We start from the raw sequence: 22,500 nt of genomic DNA, 5'->3' as shown, positions 1-22,500 counted from the left end.
GTGTGTGCGTGTGCGTGTGCATGTGCGTGTGCGTGTGTGTGTGTGTGTGTGTGTGTGAGTATATACGCGTGCATAGTGTGTGTATGAATAAAACAAATGGAGACACAGGCACGCACGCGCATACGCACACACACGCACGCACGCACATATGCGCGCACACACACACAGGAATATAAAACGAAAGTCCAAAGATGTTTAAGTCCTACTAGACAAGTCACATTGTCCTTGTGAAACTGCACACATGAGAAATTGAATTCATGCCTCATGTGTGCGTGCAAGGGTGGGGGTATAGCACCATTCTCAGTGTAGGACAGGGCTCAGGGTACCTTGAGGAGAACGGAGGACTTTGCCGAATAATCCCATGGAGGTTCTAGTTATTATTTGTGAAGCATCTCGGGTTGCCTTTTTGAGTATGAAATGGGCTATATACAGTAAATAAAGTACTCTCCATATGCAATCTCTCTTCCTTTTGTTTCTCTCTTTCGGTCCTTCCACCTCAGGGCTGGCATTGGCACAGTCCTGCATGCTTCTGGGTGGGGGAGCTACAGGTGTCGTTTGAGGAAGCCAAGAAGACCTGCGCCAACAATGACGCCACACTCGTCACTATACACAATAGGTAAGAAGGAGGACATACTCACATAGAGTACATACAAATGTGGACACAATTATCAATATGAATGACTTTTTTTCTTTTTTCCGTTTTTGGCCATGTCGGTAGTGGGCATGCTTGTACACTTTTTTTTGTGTGTGTGAACCTGCAAATGTATTTGTATGCATGGATGTTTGCACTTACCGCTCCTCTGTGTGTGTGTGTGTGTGTGTGTGTGTGTGTGTGTGTGTGTGTGTGTGTGTGTGTGTGTGTGTGTGTGTCTGTGTCTGTGTAGGTTTGAGCAGGCTTTTGTGAACAGCCTGATTTTTGGCCGTTCTGGAGACTCCTTCTGGATTGATCTAGTGGATCAGGGCAGCACTGGCTCATACCGCTGGGAGGCTGGAGAATCAGTCTCATACACCAACTGGAACAGAGACCAACCATGTGAGTTAAACACACACGCACACGCACACATTGTATATTTAGTTACATTGTATCCATATTTAAGCACTAGTTTAGATTTGAAGTAAAAAAAAAAGCCTTAAGGCCATTTTCTGAGTGGTCTGCAATGTTTTAGAGTCCCCCTCGCCGTTTATTTCATGTTTGCTGCAGTCTCTGTTATTTGGCTGATTTGGATTTGATCTCAACCAGCTTTAGAATGACCGTCTATGGGCACCTGCAACTCTGTTCTTAAAATCACCTTTTTGTTCTTGAAAACAAATGTTTAAGGTGATTTTAAGAACAGAGTTGCAGTTGCTCATAGACGGCCATTCTAAAGCTGGTTGAGATCAAATCCAAATCAGCCAAGTAACAGAGACTGCAGCAAACATGAAATAAACGGTGAGGGGGACTCTAAAACATTGCAGACCACTCAGAAAATGGCCTTAATGTTCAAAAAAGTGGACTTCTCCTTTAATACTGTAGTGAGCCCTTCCATCTCATATTGCAAACAGCACGGACAGGAGGCTGCGTAGCCATGGCAACAGGTCATGCCACAGGGCTGTGGGAAGTGAAGGATTGTGGGAAAGCGCGGGCCAAGTTCATGTGCCGCCAGAACAAAGGCGCCTCTCCCAGTGCCGTGCCGCCAGCCCCGCACCCCACGCCCAGCCTGACTGGCAGCTGCCCCAGCGACTGGAAGTCTACTGACACACTGCCCTACTGCTACAAGGTACTGTGGTGCGTGCACTCACATACTTTCGCCTTTGTAGGAATATATATATATATATATATATATATATATATATATATATATATATATATATATATATATATATATATCCTCAAATAATAGTCCAGGCTACTATGAACGAAAATATTTTGGACCAGGCTACAATTTGGCTTTTGTCAAAAACTCATATTAACCATAGAGAGAGATACTGTCTGTGACACACACTGTTAAAAGAGGTAGGCTTTATTTAAAATGGTCTTAGACCAGGCTATAACAAGAGATAGGTTTCTATTAGGGGCCGGGCTATAAATTGAGGTAATATGGTTAAATAATTAAATTGTTTAGAGAGGTTTGAATATGTACACCTTGATGTAGCTTTGCTTATGATCATTGAACAGAGCCATAGAAAAATAACTTACAAATTCCCTGAAGGCTCAACTGCCGCTACGTGTGGGCAATTTTAAAAAGTCCTCATTGGACATGTCATTACAATAACAGACATTTTTAACTAAACTTTTTGGAATACCTTGTTGAAGAGAAGTTTTTTTTTCTTTTCAACAAACTTTGGACAAATAAGTTCAAGGTACCAAAGAGCACCCACCAGAACTTTTTTTTCACATTTCTTTGAAGGGACTGAGCGCGCCTCTGACTTGCAACAATTGTTACAGTTTGGCTTGTTGGAAAGACCAACTTACTAGCCACTTTGACCAATTAGTGCGTGTTTGGCTCATAAGATTAACATCTACCACCACCACTGCAAAACAATTGCCCATACTGGGACAAATGAAGGCTACTACTACTATCTACAGTATAAGCCATTTTTTGGCTGGTGATACAAAAACGTTTAGAACCCTGCATACACAGTGCAACTATGCAAAAAAGTGCACATACTTGCTGTAGAACTGTCAGCACTGCGTACAATACTGGAGAGATCATACAAGAGGCAGATATTCAATGAGGGTCTCATATCCCACCATGGTTTGGCTCTACCACGACCAAGAGTTGTGGTTGTCACCATTGCACTGTTCACACCAGTCTACATACCTTGCGTTCAAGGGAGCTACTATGCACTAAATTGATTAATTATGCAGGGAAATTAATTCGTCCATGTGCACCCTGCAGCAAGTATATTCCAGCCTTACATGTAGAACAAGAGTTTAGTGTAGGGGTTAGATGATTTCGTGGCATGTAGCATGCGGAAGTGGCCTGCCATCATTCACGTTTGTTGAAAACACACGATTCACTGACAGGTTAGGTTAAGGAATGAGTTTTGGTATAGGCACAGTCTGACATTACAAACACGGCTGTAGTAGCCACCATAGCCGTAATAGCCTAGCACAGTGGTTCCCAACCTATGAGCCGGGGCCCACTGGTGGGCCCTGAAGGTATTCCAAGTGGGCCTTGAAATCATTTTCCAGAAATAATAATCATATTTGTGTGCTGCTGTTGATTTGAGTTTTATTCTTAATTGGGTCAGAGGTGGGCCCCGAACCTTTTTGACAATTTCGAGTGGGTCCCAAGTTGAAAAAGGTTAGGAACCCCTGGCCTAGCATGACCAAGACTAGAGTCACAGTCACGTAACGGCACTTAGCATGCCACTGATTGTTCTGATGTACATCAATGGGCATACCACTAAATCCTCTAAGGGTTCCCAAACTTTTTTTCCCTGCGCACCCCCTTGTACATTTCAATGTAGTTCGCGCACCCCCTGAGCGAATATTTTGGTGTGCTGATGGCCACGCAAGCATGGATTCACTGCACATTATGCATATTCAGTTTGGGGAATCCTCTTTTCCAATAGTCTAGGAGTTAAACTTCACTTAAGATGGACCCTTCCATCATACAAGTCTAAATACAATTAAAAATGACTTAATGTTCATCAATGCTGGATAAAAAAAACTCACATATCCACCATTGCTCTATTCAGCTCACGCACCCCTTATGCCAGGCCGCGCACCCCCAGGGGTGCACGCACCCCAGTTTGGCAAACCCTGCTCCAACCCCTCCTCAGATTTTACCTACCAAACAGCTTTTTTAAAAAGGGTATCCAACTGGAGATTTTTTCCAAAACACTGGGCTCTGGTTTGTATCAGCAGGCCTTTTGATATGCTTTTGACCAGTTAAACACAGAAACAAATGTGCCAAATATTACACCTTTGAGACACATTATGCTAAAACTTGTATACAGACAGAGGGAAATTGCCACATGTAAAGTATGCCTTAAACACACCCAGTCAAATAAGCTTGCGGCATCTTCAAAACATTAAAAAGTTATCAGTCACACGATTTCGAAACACTAACACAGCCAGTAGTCATTTCATGCAGCTCTTTATTGCATTTTTTCATTTCCATGGTAACCTTAGTCAAAAAAATAGACCAGCACCAGGTAGCCTCATCCTTTCCTGCAAGAAAAGGGCCAAATATTAATACTGTACATTAAAGCAGACAAATACAGACACATACTACAACAAAGTTATGAAAAGTATGAAAGTTTTGGAAAAATATAACCTACTTGGCAGCAGAATCCCTTCCAGTGTGCACAGCTTTAGTGTTCTGTTGAGCATTAGCAGGTTGAGCATCCAGAGGGATGTAGGTGGTTTGGGAAAAGACCCTCTTTCCTCGTACATACTGATTAGAGGACTTCACCACATAGCGGGCCTGGAGACCTGATGGTGCAGTGACTGTGATGTAGCGTTTTTTACCTGATGAAGCAGGGGTTATGTATCTAGTACCATCACCAGAGTTTGCAGAATAGCCACCAGCTGCATGCGTTGGGTACAGTTGAGGTCCACGGTGCACTGCGGCCTGGGGTTGAGCCCACTGCTTCTGTTCTGGAACCTGGGACACCGGCATCTGTTGCTGCCTCATTGGGGCTGACTGCTGGCTTGTGGCAGCCTGGGGGTTCTGGTTCCATGAGGCTTCGGTCATCAGGGGCTGCCTCTGGTCGTACGCTTGGGCCTGGGGCTTCTGGTTGAACGCTTGGGTCTGGGGCTTCTGGTTGAACACCCGGGGCTGGAGTTGCCTCTGGTCGTGCGCTGGGGCCTGGGATTGCCTCTGGTCATATGCTGGGGCGTGGGGTTTCTGATTGTAGGTCTGGGGCATCAGAGACCACTGTTGCTTTGCTGGGGTCTGGGGTTTCTGCTCATCCACTTGGGCCTGGGGCATTGGATACCACTGTTTTTCCTGGACCTGGGGCTGCCTCTGGGCATACACTGGGGCCTGGGACTTCCTCTGGGCGTATGCCGAGGCCTGGGACTTCCTCTGGGCGTATGCTTGGGCCTGGGACATCAGAGACAACTGCTGTTTTTCTTGCGCCTGGGGCCTCTGGTTGTACGCTTGGGTCTGGGGCTGCCTCTGGTCGTACGCTTGGGCCAGGGACTGCTGGCCGGATGCTGGGGCCTGGGGCATCGGAGACCACTGTTGCTTCGGTGGGGACTGCGGTCTCTGGTTGTGTGACTGGGGTTTCTGGTCATACATTTGGGACATAGGAATCCACTGCGTTTTTTCCGGGGCTTGGGGTTTCTGGGCGTGGGCGTACGCCTGAGCCTGGGGCTTCTGGTTGTACGTTTGGGCCTGGGGCTGCCTCTGGTCGTATGCTTGAGCCTGGGGCATCTTGGACCCCTGCTGCTTCGGTGGAGATTGGACTTTCTGGTCGTACGGCTGGGGATTCTGGTCGTATGCAGCTGAGGGTCTCAGGTTGTATGTTGGGGCCTTGGGCTTCTGGGTGTACGCTTGGGCCTGGGGCTTCTGAGCATGTGTCTGGGGCATGACAGACCACTGTTTTGCTGGGGCCTGGGGCTCCCTCTGGGCATATGCTTGGGCCTGGGGCTGCCTCTGGTCGTACGCTTGGGCCTGGGACTGCTGGCCGGATGCTGGGGCCTGGGGCATCGGAGGAGACCACTGCTGCTTCGGTGGGGACTGGGGTCTATGGTTGTACGACTGGGGGTTCTGGTCATACATTTGGGACATCGGAATCCACTGCTTTTTTTCCGGGGCTTGGGGTTTCTGGGTGTACGCCTGAGCCTGGGGCTCCCTCTGGTTGTACGTTTGGGCCTGGGGCTGCCTCTGGTCATACGCTGGGGCCTGGGGCACCTTCTGGTTGTACGCAGGGGCCTGGGGCTTCATGGCGTACGCTGGGGCCTGGGGCTTCTGGTCGTGCGCTGGCGCCTGGGGCTCCCTTTGGGCATACGCTTGGGCCTGGGACATCAGAGACCACTGCTGTTTTTCTGGGGCTTGGGGCTTCTGGGCGTACGCTGGGGCTTGGGGCTTCTGGGCGTACGCTGGTGCCTGGGGCTTCTGGGCGTAAGCTGGCGCCTGGGGCTCCCTCTGGGCATACGCTTGGGCCTGGGACATCAGAGACCACTGCGTTTTTTCTGGGACATGGGGCTGCCTCTGGTTGTATGCAGGGGCTTGGGGCTTCTCGACGTAAGCTGGCGCCTGGGGCTTCTGGTTGTACGCTGGCGCCTGGGGCTGCCTCTGGTTGTACGCTGGCCCCTGGGGCTGCCTCTGGTCGTACGCTGGCGCCTGGGGCTTCTCACTGTACGCTGGCGCCTGGGGCTTCTCACTGTACGCTGGCGCCTGGGGCTTCTCACTGTACGCTGGCGCCTGGGGCTTCTTGGCGTACACTGGCGCCTGGGGCTGCCTCTGGTCGTACGCTGGCGCCTGGGGCTTCTCACTGTACGCTGGCGCCTGGGGCTTCTGGTCGTACACGGAGGCCTGGGGCTTCACGGCGTACACTGAGGCCTGGGGCTTCTCGGCGTATGCTGTCGCCTGGGGCTTCTGGTCGTAGGCTTGGGCCTGGGACATCAGAGACCACTGCTGTTTTTCTGGGGCCTGGGGCTGCCTCTGGTCAAACGCTGGCGCCTGGGGCTTCTCGCCATACGCTGGCGTCTGGGGCTGCCTCTGGTCGTACGCCGGCACCTGGGGCTGCCTCTGGTCGTACGCCGGCACCTGGGGCTCGGCGAACGCTTGGGCCTGGGGCTTCTCACTGTTCGTTGGGGCCTGGGGCTTCTTGGCGTACACTGGCGTCTGGGGCTCCCTCTGGTCGTAAGCTTGGGCCTGGGGCTGCCTCTGGTCGTACGCTGGCACCTGGGGCTTCACGGCGTACACTGGCGCCTGGGGCTTCTGGTTGTACGCTGGGGCCTGGGGCTCCCTCTGGTCGTAAGCTGGCGCCTGGGGCTTCTCACTGTACGCTGGCGCCTGGGGCTTCACGGCGTACGCTGGGGCCTGGGGCTTCTGGTCGTACGGCTGGGGATTCTGGTCGTATACAGCCGAGGGTCTCTGGTTGTATGTTGGGGCCTGGGGCTTTGTATCCCTCTGCTGGCTTACTGATCCCTGTGGCTTTTCCCATGCTGCTGAAGCTGTCTGGGACCCTCCTACCCCACTTCCAGTTGATTGATCTAGAGATGGTTCATTGTAATGCACTTTATCTCCTATGAGTACTACAGGGAGGGCATTCGTGGACAACGTAGATCCACTGTCCATTGTTGGAGGCTTCGGCCCTAGAGTATGGAAATGGTCATTTAGTTTTTGCAAATATTCCATCAAGACCCAAAATTTCTTAGTCATGACCAAGTCATACCTTGTTGATGTTGACCACATACTCCACTCAAGACAGCAAGGCACATCAAAGACAACCTGTAAATACAGTACATTGTACAGAGAAGTATTCTAAATTACAAAGACAACCATAAAAATCAAACTGAGACATACTTTGAAATGCTCAACAAAATCAACATCAATATCAGGAACCTTGGAACCTTCCTTTGGGCCTGGAGCGAGATATAAGCTGCATTCAGGCTCTTGTGATGTTTTTTGATTGAAAATGTGGGCATGTTGGCAATGAATAAACACATTCAAATGCAAGATATGGGTCCTAGCTCTTAAATGCACCTTATTTCATGTTTATTGTGTGCTTCGGAGGCTGATGTATTTAGGTTAATAGGCAGAGGGCACATTTTCCCAAAAAGGGCTTAGGCATTTAGAAAGCGTTTTTTGCAGGTGCACTAGGCTAAAATGGGGTAAAGGTAATGGAGGTAAATATCACAACAATATACCTGAAAGCCATGGCCAAAAGCAACCGCAAAATCCCTAACAGCAGTTCTGGCCAAAAGCAACCGCAAAATCCCCAACAGCAGTTCTGGCCACAGCTGCAGCAACTGCCCCAGCAAAAACTCCCACGTAGGAATGCTGTGGGTTTTATTGGCACGCCTCCACTGGCCAACTCTTAACCAATTAGCAGTATGCACCTGACACTACCTTACTCCTAATTTACCAATTGGCTCTGAACATTTTCACTGACCGACTCTAAATTAGCTAACTTCTTAGCCATACCTTACTTCATGAGAAGTAATTAGGCAGCTGGCTTCAGGTGATCATTGTTGCCATGTGCCATTACCAATAATGGTCTTCTTCAGTAATGACATCCAGTGCTCACACTCACAGTATAGATTCACATTAACTTTAATTGCACAAGTCGCTTCACATTATTGAAGGGTTTTTATAATTTTAAACTTTCTTGACAATAAAGACTAAATAAATGCTACATAGATTGTTGCACCATCTAATCCTTTGCCAACATTTGGCAAAGTTCCTGAGCTACTGTCATGTGTTTGAGATAACAGCTTGGTGAATATTTAATAGAGGCATGCATTTGTTGAGTTTTCTAACTAACAACCAGAAGGGTTTAGTTTGTGTTAAGTAGTTTTGGACTTCTAATTCCTAGCATGAAAGATCAAAGCAAACTCGACATATCTATTTAATTCTGAATTATTATTTCTGTGTTAAAAAATGTAAACGTAGCAATTGTGCTAGTTTTCAGAGTGATTGATTAGTATCATGGCAAATAATAACTATTGTGATCTTAGCATTTTGACATGCACACTTCAACAGCATTTCTTGAGTTCTTTTGGTTATGTATAATGAGGTAAGATTTACATTAACATTTGAGTTGGTTATGTGCATAGGCAATGATTTCATGTTCTGTAAAAAAAAAAATTGAACACAGCAGTCAATGGGATTAGCCTGACTTTGGTGCCACCCTTGTAAGGTGGATAGGCACACGTCCACTGTCTGTCTTAATCTTCACCAGTTAGCGCCATGGGAGCGTACCTATGTTCCCCGGTTCCTATGCTCCCCGGGTCCTATGTTCCCCTGTCTATGTATGGGACCGGGGAACATAGGACCCTTTTTCTAAAAAAGGGTTCTATGTTCCCCCACTGTATGCTTCCGCGTTTTCAAATTGTGCCCTTCCCAAAACCATCCCTAAACCTAACCTGTCAGAAATGTTTCTGAGTTGTAAATTTGTGCCCTGACCAAAACTATCCCTAAACCTAACCTGTCAGAGGTGTAACAACAACCTGCGCTTTGCCATCCGGCAACAGTCTACTTGGAAGCAGCGGGGAACATTTTGGAAAAAGGGTCCTAAGTTCCCCGCATTGTATGTTTCTGAGTTTTCAAATTGTGCCCTTCCCAAAACTATCCCTAAACCTAACCTGCCACAGTTGCAACAGCAACCTGCACTTTGCCATGTGGCAGCAGTCTACTTTGAAGCAATGGGGAACTTTTTTTTTATTTTTAAAAGGGTCCTATGTTCCCCGGTAAAGGGGAACATAGGACCCGGGGAACATAGGGATGACCCCAGCGCCACACACCTGCTGCCACTATCTGACTCTTAAGGTGAATTCCAATATGCAGACTCCTGTCCTCGACCAGTGCTTGTGGCGTCGCGTTTTACTGACACCCCGCCTCCGTGGAGAAAACAAGAAAGTTCCTCCACTGTCAGCCTAGCCACAACAACTTTTGGGGGACTGTTCCTCATTCACTATACCGATTACAAATTAGAATTGCGCTTTTGCAAGTTATCAAAATACACCTCTGCCGTCAGTGACGTCATCGTGAGGCCACAAGCATGCAAGGGAGCTAGGCAGAAAGGGAGTTCACATATTGGAATGCACCCATAATGGTTCTGTGCCTGGCCTGTTCCTTGTTAACAGTTTTTGTCTCATTTGCTCCATCAGGTGTTTCACTCAGGTGATGTGGATGAGCGAATGACATGGCAACAGGCTCACACATACTGTTCCAGCCATGGGGCAAACCTCTTGAGCATCAGCGGACCAGAGGAGGAGAACTACATCGAGAAGATTCTTCTTGAGAAGTTTGGGTAAGAGGGTGTGTGTGTGTGCGTGCGTGCGTGTGAGTCTTGTTAAGCGTTTAAAAATGAATGTCACCTTATTTTAATAATGAATCACATTTGAAGAATAACTGACCAAATACTATTCCCATCTTCGTACTTGTCATGCCTCACTTACTATGTCACAATGTTCAATGGTCAATATCCATGGTCGGTTCCTGTCAAATAAACCATTTTTCTTTATTCTTGTGGTGGTCAGTGAGTCGGAGGATCATGAGCAGCACTGGTTCTGGATGGGCCTGCACCGGCAGAACCCACTGGACAACGATGGCTGGAAGTGGAGCGATAAAACTCCTGTAAGTGAACAAATCTCATGCAGTGGGTGATGTCTATCCACCTTACTACCCCGTTTATTTCATATTCATCACGCTCCCATAGCCTTTCTGATCTGCCAATTCCAGTTGGGTTGCTTGTGAATCACTTAGCACTAGTAACTGCTACCCACATAGTAATGGTGCTGCTCTTGTAACCGTGGATATTAAAGTGGATAGTAGCTCTGTAGTGGAGGTCTGATCTTCAAGTCAGTGGTGCCATTTGTAGTCATTTCAGTCAGTCAATCAATCAATCAAAGTATTTTTATTGTACATTATCATACTAAGTATTTTTATTGTACATTATCATACTTACTCGACAGTCAATGTGCTAAGCCTTCTAGTTACAAAACACTTAGTCTACTTGATATTTTACTCCATAATGACCCAGAATAAGTAATCATACCTAAGTAATCATTTTAATAATTAATTTTCTATTTTTTATATTGTTATATACCTTTCTGTCAACTGATCCTCCGTAACCCTCTCTTCCAGTATGCGTATCAGAACTTTGCGAGGTACTATTCCCCCATGCGGAAGTGCGTGACCCTGGATCTGGCTACAAGGCACTGGCTGCCGATGCACTGCGAGTCAGAGCTGGACTGGATCTGTAAAATTCCTAAAGGTGAGTGTCTGTCCATTTAAAGCCTAGAGGAGGTGTGTGTGTGTGTGTGTGTGTGTGTGTGTGTGTGTGTGTGTGTGTGTGTGTGTGTGTGTGTGTGTGTTTGTGTATACATGCATGTGTGTGTCTGATATACAGTACAATATGTGTGCCCTTTTATTTTATACATTTTATGTATTTATGTATTTATGCGCTGGGGTGTTTTTAAAGTTTTTGTTTGTTTCTGTTCATAGGGGTGAAGGAGACCATACCAGAGGCAAATGAAGGTATGAATTGCATTAAGTTTCATAAAACATGTGCACACTGACACCCTCTCACTCAGGCAAAAACACACAGGAGTAAAATAGCGCTGTCAAATCACAAGACAATTCGTGTCATGTAAATTTAAAATATAAATATGTATATGAGATAAATTAGCACAGGGTTTATTATTACCGGTACTTCCTCAGTCATCATAAAAACTCGTTTAATGATTCAGCAACCATTAAAGTCCCCAATTTAGTAACCGTTAAACTTGCTGTGTTCAGGCATTCCTAGTTCCGCTGCCTCAGCACCACTGGATCATTTCCATTAGCCCAACCTTTGTTTCACCGGATCACACCGCACTCTCGATTAAAAGGTGCCAAACATAAACAAAAACTGTGTAAAACTGAAAGAAAAATGTCTGCACACTTAAATCCCCTTTGTGTTCTTTTTAATAATAGGCCAAGCTTTCGGTCTACTGACTTTCCTCAGGGCTCAGTTCGGCTTTAAGTGTGCAGACAGTTTTCTTTCAATTTTACATTAGTCCCAACCTTACAAGGCCCGAATAAACTAAAGGCAACGCCCTTGTTTATTTAGTAACGATGTTCACTGTGGACTTTTACTCCGTAATTCAAGCACCAGTTCTATTTTCCCTATTCAAGTTATTGCAGCATTTGTATACACGAAGAAGCATTTGTAATGTAGCAATGAAAGCGTATGCAAGTGTAATGTAGCAGCGCTTTGTAATGTAGTGTACTGTGGTGTGGCCATTGCTTAATTGAGAATCCCCTCAGTGTAACATAACTGTACCTCTTGAAAAGACGCCGAAAAGAAAAGTTCTGTAGTTTAACTCACTCACTGTCATTGACTTCTACAGTACTTCATATAAAATAGTAAGGTGAGGTCCACCACCAATGATGTCAATTACATTTTTCACAGTAAGACCTTTGGAGGGTCATCTCTCCGACTTTGTGTGAAAATGTCAGGCTTCTACACATATAGATGGGTCGGTAACACTTTACTTTACGGATCGCTAATAAGGTGTTAATTTCATACTAATTTCTCAGTAATTTCAGTCTAATTTTATAGTAATAACTGCTTTTTATTAGTAATAACAGCAAAATAACCATATGGTTTCCAGTGCAATTACACTATAATTTCTCATTAATAACAGCAAAAATAACCATACAGTTTCCAGTGCAATTATGCTGTAGTTTCTAGTTAATAGTAGGCTAATGGAAACAGCTACTGTGTCATCATAGTAGTTAGGTGGTAGGTATGCCAGTAACTAAACGGTATCAGCCGAAGTAGTTTCATACTAATTAGGCTACATCAGGGCCGTAATGTGCAATACTTCCTCTTCCTATGTTATTGCATAGAAACGACCACCCAAGCATCCTTGTATTATTTCTGATTAATTACCTTGTAAACAATTGAGTAGTTATATGGAAATAAGATAGAATCAGGGCCGTAAAATGCATTATCACCTATTCCACTCAATTTTATGGAAATTACATATTTTCATGGTCTTAAAATGTCTTATTTCTTATTTCCACTCAATTACTTAGTTATTACCATTTTTAATACAATATAGACTAGCCTACTATGAAGTGATTCAAGTACACAGACAAACACGTTGTGTGCAAAACTTTATTTATTTTTCCAATCAGTTATGAGATTCATGTTCACTGATGTGAGGTTGTCAATCTGCCACCATCCAGAGGAAGTCCTGTGAACACAAACAAACAAACAGAGAAGTCAACTGCAAGACCGGTTTCACCACGTTTAATTTTTTTATGTTATCAATTCACCATCGCTAAATTTGCTTCTGAAATGCAGTACCATGTTAAATGCACGTTGTAAATCTTCCTCAGGCTGACATCGTTGCTGATTTACAAAGGCAAACTCTAGCTAGCACCTAGCTTCAGTCATTGAAAACATGGTGGGCAGAGCTAGCTAGTGGTTTCCATTGTAAAGGTACTTCTGTATGCCGTTTCATTTCCAGAAACAAACATAAACCTAACACTAACTCATAAAACATGTTTGCATAAGCTAAAGTTAATTCGACGATTGAAGGTGGATGAAATCAACATCAAGACCATTTTAGCTCACCTTGAAAGTTACCCTGGTTGCTGCCTGCGTGCGAAAGCACTGTGTGGTGCGTCTCAAACTCCACCCTTGTGTGTCAGGGTACTCAATTAAACAACGTCAGCGTCCCTGAGCCATACTGCAAGCAGAGCGGGCAGCGTACAACTAGAACGAGTGTGCTTGAAGTACAGAAGTATACTAATTGAGACGCTTCTGTTCTGCAGTAACCAAACTTTCGTTGCCTAGCAACAACAGGACTCGCCGCCACCGCGAGCTAGTTCCAACCTTCAGTGCAGCAGAGCCAGGCAAGGTAAGCTTCCCGACAACGAACTTTTAATGTAGCTCTAGCTTTAACCTGCTTTCATTTTGTCTCTGAGCATTGAAGGATTTTAACTGTATACACTGCAAACACGTCTTATCAGCCGTGTTTGTGCTGAAATGGCATAGCCTACAGAGGTACATGGAAACCACTAGTTCTAGCTAGCTCTGCCCACCATGTTTTCAATGACTGAAGCTAGGTGCTAGCTAGAGTTTGCCTTTGTAAATCAGCAACGATGTCAGCCTGAGGAAGATTTACAACGTGCATTTTAACATGGTACTGCATTTCAGAAGCAAATTTAGCGATGGTGAATTGATAACATAAAAAAATAAACGTGGTGAAACCGGTCTTGCAGTTGACTTCTCTGTTTGTTTGTTTGTTTGTGTTCACAGGACTTCCTCTGGATGGTGGCAGATTGACAACCTCACATCAGTGAACATGAATCTCATAACTGATTGGAAAAATAAATAAAGTTTTGCACACAATGTGTTTGTCTGTGTACTTGAATCACTTCCTAGTAGGCTAGTCTATATTTAAAAAGATAATAACTAAGTAATTGAGTGGAAATAAGAAATAAGACATTTTAAGACCATGAAAATATGTAATTTCCATAAAATTGAGTGGAACAGGTGATAATGCATTTTACGGCCCTGATTCTATCTTATTTCCATATAACTACTCAATTGTTTACAAGGTAATTAAGCAGAAATAATACAAGGATGCTTGGGTGGTCGTTTCTATGCAATAACATAGGAAGAGGAAATATTGCACATTACGGCCCTGATGTAGCCTAATTAGTATGAAACTACTTCGGCTGATACCGTTTAGTTACTGGCATACCTACCACCTAACTACTATGATGACACAGTAGCTGTTTCCATTAGCCTACTATTAACTAGAAACTACAGCATAATTGCACTGGAAACTGTATGGTTATTTTTGCTGTTATTAATGAGAAATTATAGTGTAATTGCACTGGAAACCATATGGTTATTTTGCTGTTATTACTAATAAAAAGCAGTTATTACCATAAAATTAGACTGAAATTACTGAGAAATTAGTATGAAATTAACACCTTATTAGCGATCCGTAAAGTAAAGTGTAACCGATGGGTCAATGACGTTTTATTAGTACTATATGTCAGAGTGGTGTATGCACAGCTAATGCTACTATTTTATGGATTTGATGGGTTTTTTGTTTTTAGTGGATTATCTAAGAAGCATATTCATTGCAGTACATTCATTTCCAATTACTACGGTAATTCATTCTATGGCCATTAGCTGTGGTTGTACCACCTGACGTCTGAGCCCAAAAAAACATAATTGAGTGCGTCTTAATATGCGACCTTGCCTCCTCCACTTGCCTCCTCCACTTGCTTCTCGTCATGATGACATCACTGACAACAGCATTATATTTCAATATCTTGCAAAAGCTCAATTGTAGAGTCTTTTTCTCATTTGCAATTGGGATGGTGAATGAAAAACGGTCCCTCAAAAGTTGTTGTGGCTAGGCTGACAGCTGGGAAACTTTATCGTTTTCTCCACGGAGGAGGGGCCAGGAGGCGGGACGAGGAGACAAGCGCAAGTGGAGGAGGCAAGGTCGCATATTAATATGCACTCACTGACTCAAGTACTGATCCTGTAGGACGGTAGTAGAAGTGTCATTGTTATGTGGAGAGGACACCTCATCTCCACACCCACCCCCCCCTCTGTCCACCTCACCTTACCCCACTTCACCTCACCCCCCTCAGACTCGTCGCTGGGCTGGGTGGCGTTTGAGGAGGCGGAGTACAGGTTCTCGGAGCACCGCTCCACCTGGTCGCAGGCCCAGAGGATCTGCTCCTGGTCCTCGGCATCCCTCACCTCCATCCACTCGGCCCCGGAGGACAGCTTCCTCAGGGACACGCTGGCCAAGGTGAGGGGACCGGCTGGATGTCACAGTAAGGGCTTCCGCACATAGGCTCCGACAAAGTGCTGAGCACTGCTGAGCAAAAGTTCGATTCCATTGTTTTCAATAGAACCCTGCACACTGGCGCCGATGTACGCGGACATTCCCTGATGTCAGATAGCAATTAGAGACAAGTTCTATTTTGTCGGCGCCGCCCATTGACTTTGAATGCTATGTTCGTGTGAAATTGGGTTTGGGGGTCCGAATTATGTCGGAAGCGAAAGTGCACCGCAGTGCTGTCGGAGCCAATGTGCGGCTGGCCTAAGGCTGTGGTTCCCAAATGTTTTGTGCTGGGACCCCTTTGTGTGTGCACCTGAGAATATTTTTGCAACCCCCAATGCCCCCATATGCAGACACCCAACATTTTTGCCCATTATTGCTGCTAAATATCCATTTTGGATTTCAAAGGAAAAGTAAATGCATCCAACCCACTATGGTGAACTGGATGAACTGAAACTGTGGTCCTGTGGAGTATTTTGAGTTCATTAAATTGAATGATGTTCACTATAAAGTACTTATTCCTCTCCACTGGCTTCCATCCTGTGTTGTCTCCACACGTTCTGTAGGTGTCCAAGGGGGGGGAGAACTGGTGGCTGGGCCTGCACACGTATGAGGGCGACGGCCGATTCCGCTGGTCAGACCACTCGGTGCTCAACTACGTGTCCTGGGCCGCCGGCCGGCCCTACCCCATCAGCCGAGACAAGAAGTGCATCTACATGACCGGCAGCGAAGGTGAGTAAGGATGTACAATCTTCTCTCTCTCTCTCTCTCTCTATCTCTCTCTCTCTCTCTCGCTCTCTCTCATATACCAACAAGGCTCCATTTATATTTTGATTACAGTACATGCATTTGATTGTTTTATTGGTACATTTGTGATCAACTCTGTCCTTAATTGGTCTGTGCTCCTCCTTCAAAGTTGTCACACAAGCGCAGTTCCACAGACGAGACAGCAGAGGGAGGAGGCTACCGCACACGATGTTACTTGTTGTCATTCATGTGCCACTGCAGAAGAGGGTTACACCAATCACACATTGAGCTTGGCTCTCCCTGTCTCTGTCTCTGTCTCTGTCTCTCTCTCTCTCTCTCTCTCACTATTTCTCTATCCCCAGGTGAGTGGTCGGATCAGAAGTGCCAGTCTGACTACCGCTACATCTGCAAGAGAGTGAACGTCACGGGTACGGTGCCCCCCACCCCAGCCCTGCCCCCCCAGTCGGCAGGATGCCCAGACGGATGGAGTCCCTTCCTGCACAAGGTAAAAAAATAACTACTACTTAAAAGGAAAAAAAAATATCCACACATCGTCCACAGGCGTTCTTACTGTGATTTATTGACATACGTGCGGTGTGCGGATATTTATTTTTTCCCTTTTTCATGCATTCACCCGTATTCAGCACCCATAACAACTGTTTCTTTTTTCTTGTTGGATGTGCACCTAGCTTACACATTTTACAAAAACACTACAACTCCCATGATTCAACACATCGTGACAAGCGCTGGAACATTTCCTTAATGGTCTCCCCAGGGCAGCACATTTTCCACTAAGGCTCTCTTTCACACTGAGCCAGGTCTCACAGGATTTTCCTCTCTGGCTTTTTCCAAAGGTGCTTTATGTGTGAAAGGTAACCTTGAAAGGCACAAGTCACTGTTGTGATTGTCTTCATAGCAGTACAGTACTGTACCTCTTGAGCTATTAACAAAGACTCTTTCACACTGAGCCTAGACTGTGAGATTTTCCAATGGGTTTTTTTTTTCCGGAGGTGCTGTATCCTCTAGAAGGAGTTCATCCCAAAAGTGTATGGTGCCAGATCCCCATGTTAAATCACGGGATAATCCTGGAAAATCTGTCTGCAGGATGCAAATGTAGCCATATGAACTCTGCGTGAACACCTGAAAATGAAAAGGAGAACTGTTTCTCTCGAAAGGATTGAATTGATTCATCTAATAATAAACAACCCAAAGATGGTTCCTTAATGCTTTGTTTACAATATAGTTTTATAGTAAGTTACGATGATTTTATTTGAGCCCTTTGCATTTTTCCTCTTTTTTTCTTCTTTGGCCACCTTTGGTCTGTGTGAACACCTGAAAATGAAAAGTGTGTTATGCTAAATATGAACTGAATAATGTTCTCATAATAATACAGTTTGTACTCACACAAAATAAAAAATGTTTTCTTCGTAATGGTATTTCCATACCATTTGCTTTATTGACAATGATTTTTATTCGACCGTGTTGTGCATTGTTCCTTGTTTTTCCTCCCCCTTTGGACCTGTCTGTAGTGTTATAAGGTGATTGGGCATGACGAGTCGGAGCGCGCCACCTGGTCCACTGCCAGCTCTATCTGCCAGTCTCATGAGGCCAAGCTGGCAACGGTGCCCAGCCATGTGGAGCAAGGTACTGTCCACAACAGATGCTCACACACCTACTGCATTAAGCCATGCAATGCAAATGCATACTTTTTACACTTACAGTACATTGTGCAGTGTGTTTAAACAGGTACTTTATTTCTTTCTCTTTCTCTTTCTCTCTGTCTCTCTCTCTCTCTCTCTCTCTCTCTCTCTCTGTCTGTCTCTGTCACCCAAAACATCAGTAGTATCATCATCAATATTGTATTATAACAGTGACTGTCCTTCCTCTATGGTGTTTGTCATTCTCCCTGTGTTTCCTGTCTCTCCACTGCATTGCAGCCTTCCTGCTCACCATGTTGCCCAACACCAGTTTCCACATGTGGGTGGGCCTGAGCTCCAGCCCCAAGGCCCGGTTCCACTGGGAGGAGCCGGGCCTGCTCAGCTACACCAACTGGGCCCCAGGGGAGCCCAAAGACAACAGTGGAACACAAACCACCAAGGTCAGTCTCCACGGGACTCACTAATTCCACGCCCTTTCGGTACTTACCGCTTACGTCATACGACCCTAACCCTAAACCTAACCATAACCTTAACCCTAACCCTAACCCTAACCTTAACCCTAAACCTAACCCTAACCTTAAATCGCTTGTTTGAAATGTTTGATTACCATGTGACGTACCACGTAAGTCCCGAGAGGACGTCAAACTAGTGGGTTCCCAGTCTCCACAGCACACCAGGCATGTCATCCTCTCCAACGCTCACCTACAGTACCTTTTGCTTCACTGGACATTTTTTCCCTCCCTCCCACTCTCCTTCTTCTTCTTCTTCTTCTTCTTCTTCTTCTTCTTCTTCTTCTTCTTCTTCTTCTTCTTCTTCTTCTTCTTCTTCTTCTTCTTCTTCTTCTTCTTCTTCTTCTTCTTCTTCTTCTTCTCCTTCTTCTCCTTCTTCTTCTTCCTCTCCTTCTCCTCGGCCTACTCCTCCTCACCATTTCACCCGTTATTAACCGTGCCATATAGGAACTTGGGCCAGATCCAAAATGCTCACTCTACACATAGTTCACTATCTTTGGAATAAAACAAAGTACCTCTCGCATCCTATGAAATACAGTACTCTGGTGAATGAAAGAGTGTAACGTCAGAGAGAGTAGAGAGAGAGAGGTTCCATTGGCCCATTGTTTCCGGGTTCTATTATTGCAAGGGGGAGGTGGGGGGAAATCCCCCTTTAGGCAGACCTAAGGACTGTTCTATTCAATGCTAGGAGTATTATGACATGCCCCTTTAGGCAGATCGGAACCTGGTCATGTTAGGTGCCCATAGCAACCTATTGCATTGGCATATCTCTATATACTTAAAGAATCTCTGGTAACGTTATGGGCATAGCCCGAGTGCTCAGTGCTCTTATTGATGACCTCATAATGATGTGTTGCCAGGGCAACTGTGTGGTCATGCAGCATGGCAGCCCGGCGCGGACCACAGGCATGTGGGCCTCACGAGGGTGCGAGACGGAGAAGCACGGCTATATCTGCATGAAGAGGAAAGGTATGTACACACACTCAAACACACACACACACATATGCACAAACACACACACACATACACACACACACTCTTCACACACACACTCTTCACACACACACACACTCTTCACACACACGCACACACACTTCACACACACACACATACACTTCACACACACACACACACACACACACACACACACACACACACACACACACACACACACACACACACACACACACACACACACACACACATACACTTCACACACACACACACACACACACACACACTCCTCATGCACACACGCTGACAGATACACATACATGCACCCATTCTCTCTATCTCTCTATATCGCTTTCTCTGTCACACACACACACACACACACACACACACACACACACACACACACACACACACACACACACACACACACACACACACACACACACACACAAACACACACACACACACACACACAGAGAGTCACAAAGATGCATGTGTGCAAAATTGTGTGCGCGTGTGCCTGCATCGTACAGTACCGACCTAGTCAGGAGGACATCCTAACTTTGGCCATCAAAGCCGGCCTTCAAGTGCTCCTGACAAAAGAGCAAGCTGGCCATCTGGTACGTTTCCAGCCACAACCCACAATGCATCTTGCGCTCCACTGGCCATGACAGTGAGACAACTGCTCAGGTGGAGAAAAAACATGGCAGCAGTTTTTAACGAAGGAATTGACATGGCATGAAATATGCTCAGCCACGAACTACGCACGCAGGTGTACATGCACTGCCATGTACTGTGGATTGTACGAGCAGGGTAGAGGTCACTGAGGAACTGTAAGAACTTGGGTCCTGCATCCCAAACAGCCTAGGTGCCATTGTCATACAGTGAGTATTAATAGTAAGTTCTGTCAGAACCATTTCAGTCAAGAAACACAAGAGAAGAATATAAATGAAATTTCTTTTATTGAAATTATGAATTACATTTGGCGGTATAGCTCTGTTCGGAGGAACCCCCCTATTTCCATGAGCAGCATGGAAAAGCATTTAGTCAGGGGGCAGCAGCAGTTTAGGGAATTCTCACCCCAGCAGGACAGGGCGAGAGATAACCCCCCATGAACAGAGCCAAGCGATGTGACAAGAGAGCATGTCACATCATACACAACAAGGTGGAGCAGGGGAGGTGGTGGGTAGCAAAAACCGAGCAGCCAGCATGCAGTTGAGGGGAAGTGAATAGAATTTAAAAGGCGTGCCGAAGCTGTGTGGCCAATCACTAGGGAAGAAAGATTATCAGCTGAGGGAATGCACCTGGATCAATTAGGAATGAATTAGATGAAGGGGAGGGCGGCAAGCTTCTTGACTACCATGGCCTGGCCAGAACTGACGTTAGTACAAATGTGTTAAAGTATATTCTTTAAAGTTGTTTTCTGGATTTTCTTTTTTGATATTTTGTCTGTCCATGTTAGAATACATTTACCATTAAAATTTTAGACTGATTGATTAGGTCTTTATTAGAGGGGCAAACCAGCAAAATCAGCTAGGGATCAAATACTTCTTATTATTCTCACTGTATATGAAACTAGGGTAAGACTTAAGAATAGAGTTCAGATGATTCACAGGCAGAGATTCAAAAACATCTTTGATATCAATCACTAGTTTATGTTTAATACAAAGCTGGAATTAGTTTTAATTTCACACAACTGTTTGGGAGTTTTGGCATTTACATGCATATACTGTAAGTTTGGAAATGTTGCTTTGGGTTTTGCCCTTTACCCTTGGCAGGATACGCAAAGTACTGGAAAGCAGAAAGCACTGCGCTATTTCTTCCAGAACGTATTTCAGGGTTCCCACGGCTCATGGAATTTCATAAAAGTTTTTCCAGTCATGGAAAATCATGGAATTTTACCATTTTGCATGCACAGTCATGGAATATCATGGAATTTTCCTAACAATTGAGTAGAAGCGAAAACTTTTTCTGTTTCGTGTATAACATTGTTTCTTGCTGGTTATACCACAACGCTTAGACAGAGAGGATTTGGTTTCTCGCTGTAATGTGCAACATTTTAGGATGTAATAAGCCCTCTTTAGTCTGGCGGTGGCTCAGCGTCGGCTGGAAGATACACACTTTTAAAAACTTAACATTGTTTTTTTTTAACGGAAGTGGTCATGGAAATTCTGTGTTTTTGGGTCTGGAAAGTCGTGGAAAATCATGGAATTTTATATCTGAATTAGAGTGGGAACCCTGGTATTTCATTTTATTTCGTAAAGGTGTATGCTGGAGACATTTATTGTGAAGCGCTCATAAAATTCCCCTGATATGGCACCAGAGACATTACAACATTCAAACTCTTTTTTTTATGTTCTGCTGTTGTGTTTTGCCTCAAACCAATTCTTTATAGCACTTGACATTTGAGTTCTCCTCCTAGTCTGCCCACAGTAATGCATGCAGAATAGAGGTGGATCAATTTTTTTTTTTTTTAAATTCTTGTATATTGTACTTTTTATTCATGGAGGACTAACCATGCAAGCATCTGATGAAAAAATATGGATGCATTACAGACATGCAGACACAAGAAACATAAAGCACATGCTAACAAAGTCAAAATATGGAAACTGTTATGGCAAGGCAAGGCAAGGCAAGTTTATTTGTATAGCGCATTGCATACACAGGTGCAACTCAATGTGCTTCACAAGATTAACAAATGCAAAAAAAAGAAAGGCAACATGGAAGAAAGAAGGAATTATATTAGAGTCAAAGAACATTTAAAACATTAAGATAAAACATAAGGTAAAATAATAATAAGAATAAAATAAAAAAAATAAAATAAAAATAAGAATTTGAGCTAGGGGAAAGCATCTGAGAACAGCTTTGTCTTGAGTCTAGATTTAAAGCTATCAATAGTGGGTGCATTTTTTTGCGTCATCTGGAAGCTGGTTCCAAAGCTGTGAAGCATAGAAGCTAAAGGCTGCCTCTCCACACTTTGTTTTGACTTTTGGAATCACCAGCAAATTCTTCTCCGTTGACCTTAGTGACCTGTTTGGTGCATACAGCTGAAACATATCCAGTAGATATGTGGGTCCCATTCCATTTAATGATTATGGGGCATTAAATAGAGCTGAAACAGTCATGTTTGAATCTGATTTCGATTGAATCTCGC

General features: G+C 44.8%; 2 protein-coding genes and 1 long non-coding RNA gene across 5 annotated transcripts in view; 1 reads left to right on the top strand and 2 right to left on the bottom strand.

Annotated features, from left to right (window-relative positions):
* mrc2 (mannose receptor, C type 2) overlaps window positions 1–22,500 on the top strand; it is an 82,581-nt gene that overhangs the window by 50,187 nt on the left and 9,894 nt on the right. The window contains exons 10-22 of the mRNA XM_063184708.1: window positions 501–616; window positions 885–1,033; window positions 1,543–1,757; window positions 9,776–9,918; window positions 10,148–10,244; window positions 10,755–10,884; window positions 11,115–11,147; window positions 15,282–15,445; window positions 16,045–16,210; window positions 16,588–16,730; window positions 17,755–17,869; window positions 18,163–18,323; window positions 19,253–19,361. Of these exons, the coding sequence (XP_063040778.1) occupies window positions 501–616; window positions 885–1,033; window positions 1,543–1,757; window positions 9,776–9,918; window positions 10,148–10,244; window positions 10,755–10,884; window positions 11,115–11,147; window positions 15,282–15,445; window positions 16,045–16,210; window positions 16,588–16,730; window positions 17,755–17,869; window positions 18,163–18,323; window positions 19,253–19,361 (1,741 nt within the window). The remainder of the gene's footprint in view (window positions 1–500; window positions 617–884; window positions 1,034–1,542; window positions 1,758–9,775; window positions 9,919–10,147; window positions 10,245–10,754; window positions 10,885–11,114; window positions 11,148–15,281; window positions 15,446–16,044; window positions 16,211–16,587; window positions 16,731–17,754; window positions 17,870–18,162; window positions 18,324–19,252; window positions 19,362–22,500) is intronic.
* LOC134435678 (uncharacterized) lies at window positions 4,070–7,926 on the bottom strand. 3 transcript variants are annotated; one of them, XM_063184728.1, is made up of 5 exons: window positions 7,814–7,926; window positions 7,339–7,394; window positions 5,580–7,258; window positions 4,270–5,549; window positions 4,070–4,159 (listed from the first exon to the last, which is right to left on the bottom strand). In XM_063184728.1, exons 1-5 carry the CDS (start codon window positions 7,822–7,824, stop codon window positions 4,150–4,152), a joined length of 3,036 nt encoding a protein of 1,011 aa, XP_063040798.1. In that variant the 5' UTR covers window positions 7,825–7,926; the 3' UTR covers window positions 4,070–4,149. The 3 variants fall into 3 exon arrangements, with proteins under 3 accessions (XP_063040798.1, XP_063040805.1, XP_063040789.1); XM_063184735.1 differs by having other exon boundaries at window positions 4,270–6,362; window positions 6,678–7,258; window positions 7,814–7,925; XM_063184719.1 differs by having other exon boundaries at window positions 4,270–7,258.
* Window positions 12,761–13,471, bottom strand: LOC134435696 (uncharacterized). The gene is made up of 2 exons (XR_010032064.1): window positions 13,237–13,471; window positions 12,761–12,853 (listed from the first exon to the last, which is right to left on the bottom strand). It is a non-coding gene; the product is annotated as an uncharacterized LOC134435696 (long non-coding RNA).

Source organism: Engraulis encrasicolus, chromosome 2 (genome assembly GCF_034702125.1).
Source record: "Engraulis encrasicolus isolate BLACKSEA-1 chromosome 2, IST_EnEncr_1.0, whole genome shotgun sequence".
Taxonomy (NCBI): domain Eukaryota; kingdom Metazoa; phylum Chordata; class Actinopteri; order Clupeiformes; family Engraulidae; genus Engraulis; species Engraulis encrasicolus.
Note: the sequence above shows the minus strand (reverse complement) of the source record. Positions and strands in the feature narration are given on the sequence as shown.